At 45.0% G+C, this 10,256-nt stretch overlaps 1 protein-coding gene across 1 annotated transcript; it reads right to left on the bottom strand.

The window, feature by feature from the left end:
• Window positions 1-452: 452 nt before the first annotated feature.
• On the bottom strand, window positions 453-9,789 carry GABRP (gamma-aminobutyric acid (GABA) A receptor, pi). Its single transcript, XM_009084812.1, has 7 exons — window positions 9,727-9,789; window positions 7,179-7,396; window positions 6,285-6,367; window positions 3,836-3,973; window positions 2,427-2,579; window positions 1,692-1,885; window positions 453-767 (listed from the first exon to the last, which is right to left on the bottom strand). Exons 1-7 carry the CDS (start codon window positions 9,772-9,774, stop codon window positions 453-455), a joined length of 1,149 nt encoding a protein of 382 aa, XP_009083060.1. The 5' UTR covers window positions 9,775-9,789.
• Between the last annotated feature and the right edge of the window lie 467 nt (window positions 9,790-10,256).

The raw sequence follows: 10,256 nt of genomic DNA, 5'->3' as shown, positions 1-10,256 counted from the left end.
CTACCAAAATGGCTTTGCCAGCTGCAGTGCTCTGTGGCCCTGCCATGTGCAGTCCTGCACACCCATCTTCAGCCAGGAGAGAGGCTGGAATGGGCAGGTATGAGCAGAAGAGCCTAGCACAGCCACTCAGCTGAACAGGCAGCTGTTCAGAGTCAATGCCGCCGATGCTGACACACCAAAGCTTTGCATCTTGCACACCTCACACACTCTTCTGCTGGGCACCTCAGGAAACACAACAAAGTGTGTTGTCCATGTTGAATTCACTGAGGTTAGGTACCTGGATGCACTGAGGTTAGGTACCTGGGTGCACTGAGGTTAGGTACCTGGATGCACTGAGGTTAGGTACCTGGGTGCACTGAGGTTAGGTACCTGGATGCACTGAGGTTAGGTACCTGGGTGCACTGAGGTTAGGTACCTGGATGTGAATAGGACAATGAAGCAACTAATTTATACTAAAAATATAGATAATAAGCCCAATAAAACACATTGACCAGCATGAAAAACAAAGGGAAAAGCACTTTGGAGTAGTGGTCCACATTGCCAGGGTTCTGAATTGTGAAATAACCAATAATCCTGTGCATTTTGTTTCTCAAGACACATTTGATTTTCTCATGGGTTTTCATGGTCAAGTCACTGCAGTTAACGTTATCGCTGGAAATCTCAATGCTTGTGAAGCTGATTTTCTGTTTATAGCTGGCGATGGAACTGTTGAGGATGTTAGTGATGTTGACTTCTTCCATTTCTTTAGTGAGTTCATTTGCAGGCCCCTAGGATACATGAGTGCACAGTTAGTTTTAGGGTTTGTCTTCTCCTGCAGATGAAAAATGCTTTAACCAATAAGGAGACCATAAGGATAAAGATACAAGAGCACAGCTTCATATGTGGTCATTCCAATATTCAAACATACCTTTCAGCTGCTGCCTATTTTTAGGAGGGCTTGAGGTCCCAGAGATGACTCTGCTTCTGCCACTGTATTTCTAGAGGTATTTTGAGATCTTTGAGCAAGTCTCACTCTGCCACTGAGCAACCCAACATCCACGTCCCACAGAGCATCCATCTCTTCAGGTCTACACAGCAATTTAATGGCTGGGGACTCAGCATTGAGGTGGGAAATCTCTTTTCCTTCTGGCAGGATTTGGGCCCTCAATGACCACTGGACTGTAGTCATACCTGACTGTTTAATTTCTCATACTAAAGCAGCACTTGAACAATTCACCCTGGCAATCCCCACAGAACACTGTGGGACTGATGTTTGGTAGTGGCTCGTGGGAAGGGAGGAAGAAGGGTTCGTCTTTCCTCTTGTAGAGGGAATTACCTTCCTAATGGGAGTTATTCTGCAGAAGAGTAAAGAGATGTGCTATACTGTCTCTTTTTTGGCTGCATTTTGAAAGGATCAGAGGTGCTTTGTGCTCAGGTGAGCTCAGCTTGGGGCTGATTCCAGTGTCAGGCCAAAGTGCCTCCCTTCTTATGAACACAACAAGACTGACAGCTAAGGCTGATGCTCAGAAGTCTCTCAGAGACACAGCACTCTATTCATGTTTGTTGCACACAAAAATTAGTTTAGAGCCAAATAGGAGAAGCAATTGTTAATGTACCTGTGACAGGAAGATCATTTGTCTTACTCAGTGAATGGAGAACTAAGTGCTGTCAATCCAACATTGCTGGGTTTATTGAGGTGCATCAGGCCTTACCTCCTGGGGTATTTTAGCTGCACACTTCTGTGATGAGCTGTAGTGAGCCACAGCATATTCCACAAGGGCACCAAAGATGAAGCTGAAGCAGATGCCAAGGTAAACATCGATGGCCTTAATGAAACAGTTGGTTTTGGAAAGTGAACTTCGTGAGCCAATCATCAGAGTTGTCATGGAAAGCACTGTTGTAACTCCTTGGAAAGCAGAAAAGGAGAGACCTTCTCTGGTGGCAACTCTGGGAAAGTCTTGACCTATCCTTCTGCATATGTTCTTGCTCTCTGTTGCTAACCAGATAAAGCACATCACTTTTTACCAGGTCCAAATCATCCATGACAGCAACTGAAATGCTTTTGCAGCACTAGCTACTACCTTCACACAGGCTCTCCCTGCCCTTGACAACTTGACTCTAATAGGCACTTGGCTCTCTTCTTGCATTCAGTAAAAAATTCCCCCCTGTCATGCTCCCTCCAAAGCACATCACAAAGAACATGTGCTCTGTTCTCTGCTCTCTGCTGTGAGTCTCCTAGGAGCCTTGACCACATGCATCTCTGCAGGTGGTCACATGTACCTGCCACAGCAATCCTCCACACTAACCCAGCTCTGCCCCCAGGAGCAGCAGAAGGTGAGCAGAACATTTATCCCTGAGTAGAGAGCTCAGGAGAAGTACCATCTACCCAGCCCTGAGAGGTGCCCCTGCCTGCTTAAAGCTTCTCCATCCCTCAGGCAATAACTCACCAATGCAGGTTCTTGCAGGGACTGAATCCAGTGTGATCCAAAAAGAAACCCAGGACAACATGACAAGCAGAGTGGAGGGTACATAGGTCTCCAAAATGAAGTAAAGCACATTTCTTCTCAGCTCAAACTGCAGTATCAGTCGTGGGTAACTGCCTGTTCATGAAAGGAAGAAATCTGGTGAACATGAGATTCTCAAGGACAGCTGCATTGAAACTGGGACAGCCCTGCAGCTGATGGACCTCAGCAGAGCCACATCATGATCATGGGAGAGGCATTGCTTACACCTCAGAGGGCTTAGCTAACACATCATACCTTAAAGGACACACAGCACTGTGGGGCAAGAGACATCTCAACACTGCAGGGACAGCAAAGGGGCTCCCGGACTTCAGCCACAGTGGGAACATGTTACACCAGTGCTGTAAGTCAGGGCAGAGCAGAGCTGATGCTGTCACCTGTTCTCTCACACTCAGCACAGTGCACCTTTCCCAATACCCACTCTGAAGGGACATTGCCAAGTTCAGCCTTATCTGATGGCTGAGAACAGACAAAAGATTTGTCTCAATTTCAGCAGGCTCTGGTTCACATCCCAAAGCACCCCAGTACCTTATCATCACAGGGCATTAGGGCCCTGTGTTCATTAGTAATTGAGATAATTGTGTCTTTTTGTGCTCAAAAAAATGTGGACAATTTTTTAAAATCAGTTTGTCCTAACTCTGACATAAGTGTTCTGGGACTGGATCAGTTGTGTTCTCAGGAGATAGTTCTGCTGTTCAAACAATAGTTCCCTTTGAAAGCAGAAACAAAGTCTGTGTTGTTGATGGGCTGTGTACGTAAAAAACCAACACAACATTGTTGTTTGTAAAACCTGTTCATTCTAAGCAAGTTTCACCCCCTTTCATAGTGTCTGGGGTTGGACAGGAGAGTGTTCACACTGATAATGAAAAAGACATTGAATTCTGATGTACAAAGAGATGTTATTCCATCATGATTGGATTGTAATTTACAAACAAAAGTATATTTTAGAAGTTAATTTTACCCCCAGTTACTGTAAACATTGCACCCTGCAGTACACTGCACACCTGGGAAGAAGGGAGAGAGTTTCTTCAGGTATGTGTGAAGGAAAAAACCAGAATTAAAAAAGATAAAATACTGAAAATCTGTCAAATGAATACAATATACTTTATACCTCCATATTTCTGTGGATTTCCATCTTACAGAATATCCTGATTGCAACAAATAGGATTTCACCATCTTTCTGTCCATCTCTTGTTGTGAGATCAAGATTTGCTGAAGACTTTGCTGATTCAGGCATGAGTCAAACGATACTGGCCCATAGGAAGGGGGGAGGTGGGTGGGATGTCACATTGGGATGGGAAATACTGAGGAGCTTTTTGCTTTCATGGATTTACCTGTCTCCTGCTGCGACTTGGAGACCAGAGTGTAGTAACGCTCCACCGTGTACTGAGAGAGACGCAGCTTCTCTATGCCATGGACAGAGTCATTTCCTCTCAGCCACACGAAGACGACATCGTTTTCATCATAGCCCCCTGAGGAGAACACAGAAACCTGTGTGACTGTGGTTGAGCCAGTAAAAGCCAAGCTGCTGCCCTGCTCTGCCTCCTGAGGGTGAACAGAACCATGATCCAGGCATGGCAGGCTGGACAGAGCCCCCCTGAGCTGTGTCAAACCACCAGTGGACGTCGGCTGTGCTTTCATCACTGCACTTTGCTGCTCAAATTTTAACTGGGACACATGCCCCTGGGGATGACACACACCCCTGGGGATGACACACAACATGCAGGGCTGCTAAGAACCTATTTCGATCATTTACATGGGGTATTTCTATTTTAAAAGGTGATTTATTACTGTGATCCATAGCTTGGTTACAAGAAGCAGGATAGAAGTACTGCAGCTATCAACCCTCTAATGCAGTGTCTCCAGTCTGAGAGAAGAGCAGGAGAAATACAGTGGTTAAAGAAAGAGAATTCAGATCCCACTGAGCCCCTCACCACGGAGCAGAAGCACATTTCATGAATCATCTATTCAAGTGCTTAAAAACAACAGAAAATACATTTTCAGTTAGTCAAGAGCTTAGAGCTGAGACTGGTTATGAACCAGATTCCTCTGCTGGGTATGCATTGTCCAGAAAACTTGCTCATAAAAGCACCTTTTTCTGCAAATCATTCATTCTATCCCCAAAGGCTTTAGGTTACTGAGGAAAAAATAAATGCACAAAACATTTAGGCAACACCAAATTCCTGCCTCAAAACAGTGGGACTCCATCTATGCCTCCAGGAATGTCAGTCATGCATGACGATGCCTCAGGTTGGACTGATGGATACCTCAGTCTGAGGTATAAAGCTTGTACTGAGTCTGTCATTCTCTTCAAATATTTCACTTAATTTAGGAAACAAGCCCATCAGTCTCACTGATTTAATTGTTTTCCTGAGCTCTTCTTTGAGACCATGAGTGGGGATGTGACTCTGGTAATAACCAGTTCATCCTGGTAGAAGGAATTGGATTCAGTTGCAGCTCTATTTCCATCTAATTGTGTTTTCTTATTAGACACAAATTACCAGAGCTTGAGCGTGACGAACTCCTAAATTAGGTGTCCAGAGTATGAATCCCTGTGTGTACAATCCTAAGCATGTGACTCTTCAAAGTTCCTAAGTGGTTTTATAAATCGTGGTTACTCAGGAAAATTTTATAATAAATGATAGATTGTTGTTAATTCATCTGATGTGTATTTAAATAGCATTATTTCTGGGCACTTATCCTAATGAAATCTCCAGTGGGCAATGTGCATGTAATTTCATTGGAATTATACAGCAACTGAGCATGATATAGGACCCAATCACTTTTAAACCAGGCCCAAACAAGCTCCACTTTAGCAGAAGAGGCCAATCATTATTATTTCAGGAGCTATTCTTCGTAACAAAGTTAACCATGGTGAACTAATATGATTTTAATGTGAAAATAATATGTGCTTCCCTAGGTGCTTCATGCGGCAACCCCAGAAGTTAAAAATCTGGTCTTTTCAGTGCTGAGATGGTAGATGGTTGGTTTTGTGCCATGAAGCAGGAGGTGACTGCCTGGTCCTCATGGAGCTTCACAGGTACAGAGCAGCAGCACTGTGCTGGCTGAGTGCTGTGCTAACAGCCCTGGAGCGGCCTCAATTTCCTGAAGTCCTTCTCAGCCAGTATTGCCATAGCTTTTAACCTGAGAACAGAATTCACTGATAATTCCTTTTCTTGAAACTTCCCAGACTAAATCTCCTCCGTTGACAAGGGTCCCATCCTCTGCATCACTGCAGCAGTCAGCCCTCACAGAGGAGCAGATACCACAAGGATGGGTTTGGTCTTCCTTTCAGCTCATGAGTTTGAGAGCCATGTTCAGCTCATTCCATTGAGAACCACCCTTCACACTGTCTTGTTGCAGTGGAGATTTGGGGAGTGCAATAGGTAGCAGATACCTAAAAATATGAGAAGTTGTTCCTTGCTGTACTCCCTTCCATGCACTTACCCCACAAGTTAGTTTGGAAGAAGCTGTGTGTGCAAAAGGAATCAGCTAATATTATTTCATTCTTTCTGTGCTGAACTGAACTATCCACACTTTAATAAAAGTATTATTTATCATCACTCTTTTTGCATACACTGCACAGTGACAGGAATGCTCTGGACTGTGGATTACAACACAAGCACTGGAAGAATGATGAGGCAGAAGTTGTTTTCTTTCAGACATTAGTATTGGCAGGAATAAAAGCCTGCTCCAGGAAGCCTCTGTGCTGACTCCAGATATTCAAGATGCATAGTCACTTATGAATAAACAAATTTAGAGTTTTCAGGAATGTTAACTTACAGCTTTCTAGCTGCAGTCTGCATGTTTGTGTGTCCATAGGATATTTTGACAGGTCCATGTTGCAGGCAACAGTAGTAGTGATTCTGTAGGAAGAGAAAGAACTCTAAAGGTTGCAATAAAAGCACGTAATGAATTAGCTGTTTCACATGGCAAACCAGATCACAGAGACTCTGCTCTGTCCCTTAGGTTATTCTGACCTATGAAATGAATGAACTGATACAGTGAACCCTCCTTAAGAACATGCAGACACCCTGATGAAAATGTGACCCAAGAAGGAATTTTGCTTTGTTCTGGCCAGAGATTTAGTGTAGATTCACTTTTTTTTTCCAGTGCTACAGCTTAGACATCTTAAGAAGTCACCACTTGTGACCTGAGGCACAGCAACTAACTGCACCCATACTCTGGCTTGCTCTGATGTGGAGGTCAGTGAGTTGTACTTTGCAGCTGAGGTAACTGGAACTGAGTTCCTGTGAGCTGAGGAGAGACAGCACTGTAGGAATTACTAACACAACTGCAGTGCACATTCCTGCAGATAAATACACTTCTTGCTAAAAAGCAGGTGTCATGGCTACATAGCACTGGATGAGGGAATAGTTTCCCACTAGCAGTTAAACTTTTCCTGTTACAATGTCCTCCTTCCACTCTATCTGACTCAGATTGGGTGACACCTACACTTGTGAGCTTTCTGAGCAGGCACCAGGCTCAGGACACAGACTGGGGGAATCCTGATCCTTGACTGGCATTTCCAGGAGGCCAGAAGAGGGGGAAATGGACTGGAGGAGTATGGTCACAGTTGGCTTGTTGCCCCCAAACTCATTACCCATGACAGCTGCTATCTGTGTAATTCTGGAAATCTATCTGAAGCATCAGCAGCAAAGCCAAAGGCTGACTTACCTTAGGGCATACAAGATAGTGCCATTAGAGAACAGCCTTATGAGGCGGTTGCCCACAGTGACCTCATGCAGGAAGGACCTCTTGGACTCCACAATGTATGTGTCTGGCACCCAGAGCAGCTCCACCAGACGAGCATCTAGTGTGAAGCTCTTGTTGCCGTGAAAGACCAGCCGAGGGTCTGTCCAGCGCTGCCGCAGGTATATGGTAGCTGTGTAATCCTAGGATAAAGAGGAGAACCTGTGAGGATGCATGGTAAAATTTGCACAGCACACTGTGGGCATGCCATGTGTGACAAGAGACAGAACACACATTTGGTTAACCTATCACAGCCAAGTTCAAAGAAGCTCCAGGCCTCAGCAGGTTGGAGAGATGGGCAGAGAAGAACAAACTGAAGTTCAACAAGGGCAAGTGCAGGTCCTGAACCTGGGGAGGAATAGCCCTGAGCTGGTTGGGCACTGACCTGCTGGACAACAAGCTGTCCATGAGTCAACAGTGTGCCCTGGGGGCTAAGAAGGCCAGCAGAATCCTGGGATGAATTAGGGAGAGCACTGCCAGCAGGTTGAAGGAGGTGATCCTGTCTCTCCACTCTGCCTGCATGAGGTACATCTGGAGTATTGTGCCCAGTTCTGGGCTCCTCAGTACATGAGGGACAAGGAGCAAAGGGCAACAAAGATGCTGAAGGGACTGGAGCAATAAGTTACAAGGAAAGGCTGAGGGAGTTGGGCCTGTTCAGCCTTGAGAAGAGACAACTCAGAGGGACTTCATTAACGTATTCAAGTGTCTAAAGGAGGTGCCAAGGAGATGGATCAGACTCTGCTTAGTGGTGCAAACCAATAAAACAAGAGGTAACAGCAGAAACTTGTACACAGGAAATTCCACCTGAACATGAGGAAAAAATTCTATACTGTGCAGTGACCAAGCACTGGAACAGATTGCCCAGAGAGGTCATGGATTCTCCCTCACTGGAGATATTCCAGAACTATCTGGACACAATCCTGTGCCATGTGCTCTGGGATGGCCCTGCTTGAGCAGGGGGGTGGGACCAAATGACACACTGTGGTCCCTTCCAACCTAACTGATTCAGTTTTGAATGGAAAGACACTGGGATTAACTTGAGTTTAGCCTACCAAAATCAACCTGCAGTGACTGGAGCATTTCCACAGTGCTCCAAGAAAAAAGAATAAGCAGCACCCACTCAGCTCTGAAGCTGCTGCTTTGCTGAGCCTTCTGGACACACACAGGCACTGTTGGACTATTTCACTTCCTTACAGTCAAAGTAAATGCAGCCAGTAATGCCTTTTATTTTCAGAACATCTCTGTCACAGACAGACTGACACTGGCACTTGGGGTAGCAGCTTGAAGTCGCTGTGTTTCACCACAGAACTGCTGCCTGGTAGTGGAGGATGAAGCAGTTCTGCCTCATTCCATCTCTAATTTTAAAAGTGCTTTATGGAATGAAGGAGTATCAGCATTAGCTTTGGCAACTTTAAAAATTTTACTCTCAGCCTGTGATGGAGAGAACCCATGTCAAATAATGCACTGTTATGGCTTTCAATACAGTGAATTATAGTAGTGACAAAAGTGAAGAATCCTGGTTGATTTTCCAGCTTTTATTGAGGCACAGAGGGAGCCTCTGCAATCTTTTCCATATGGTCAGAGCAATTAAGATGGAACATAAGAAAAGCTATAGAACACGAACTGTTTTACAAGGCACTTCAATTAAAACAGAGGTATGTGAACAATTGATTTAGTTAGTTCTGCTCTTCCCCAAAATGAATTGATTTGGCAAAATTACAATATTTTGTTTAGTGAACTTGTTCAATCTGCTGGGAAGAGCTAGAAAAAAAATGGTGGTGGTGGTCTTGAAAATGGTGAAATTAAGAGTTCAAATTGTTCCTGACTGAACATCTGACTGACTGGACTGGAACTATTTGCTGAATTTACCCATAATTTTGGTCAACTTGAAAGAGGATCTTTCAGTGATCAGTGTTTGAAATCCAGCTGTGGAAGGAACCAGACTCCTCAGTGCTGGGAAGATGTTCTCTGTATATTTAAAAATTGCTTTTTTCTTTTCTTGGGATGAGCCTTTCTTTCCCTTGAGCCTCAGACTGTGTCACAGATCAAATCCTCACTTCTCCTTGAGAAGAAACCTTGTCTGGGAGTTCAGTCAGTGCCAGCATTTCCCACAGAGCTCACCCTTCCCCACACAGAGGGGTCTTATATGGAAGACAGGTGAGGGAGAAGAAATGTCACACAGGACTGATTTCTCCATCTCCATGGGGCCTGATTTCCAGAAGGTGCTGAATGTTTTGGTCCAGTAGGACCTTTGGAGACATTTCTATTTACTTACAAACCCACATTACCTACACAGTCTGCAGTCATAATTGTGCCCCATCACACCTCTGAGAGTGGTCAATAGCCACAGAGCAGCAAAGCAGTTTCAATATGAGCATTTCTGTGCTGACCACACGGGAAACCATGTCCAGTCTCTCAGGCAAATCCCACTCACCAAATATCGATCTCGTAAAATAAAAATTCTTTCACTTACCATGTCACTCTCAGATATACTAGAAATACTTGCAATGTCCAGACTCATTGCAATTTGAACAGGTTCCCCTGTGAAGGGAAAGAAATGCTTTGTCAGACAGAAGGGAAATGTGAGGGGCACAGTAAAGCCACTCAGAATGCTGTGCAGTGCAGGCACTGCCTCAGTCTCACACGCTGTCTCTAAAAATCACAGAGCCCAAAGGGTCAGACACAGTTTCTGAGCATTAGGCTCACAAATGATGTGATATAGTTGTCACTGTTAGGGACCTGCTGTTCTGTATTTGGTGATGGTAACAGAGGGCAAATACCCACCAGCACTGGCTGTGAAGCTCAGCAGTTTAGATGAGCATCATTTCAGTGGCATTTGCCAGCACTTTGTCCCTTGCTTCCCACAGCACCCACAGAGCAGCCAGGCCAGGAACACAGAGCACTGCTCACAGCCTTCAGAGGATCCACACGCAGGGAGCGAGGGGCACGGGGAGGAACCGCGGAGGGGCAGAGAAATTCACTGATTCCTGACAACGTGCACGG

This window comes from Acanthisitta chloris, unplaced genomic scaffold, assembly GCF_000695815.1.
Source record: "Acanthisitta chloris isolate BGI_N310 unplaced genomic scaffold, ASM69581v1 scaffold8601, whole genome shotgun sequence".
NCBI lineage: Eukaryota > Metazoa > Chordata > Aves > Passeriformes > Acanthisittidae > Acanthisitta > Acanthisitta chloris.
The sequence above is the reverse complement of the archived record's forward strand: the minus strand, read 5'-3'. Positions and strand labels throughout refer to the sequence as shown.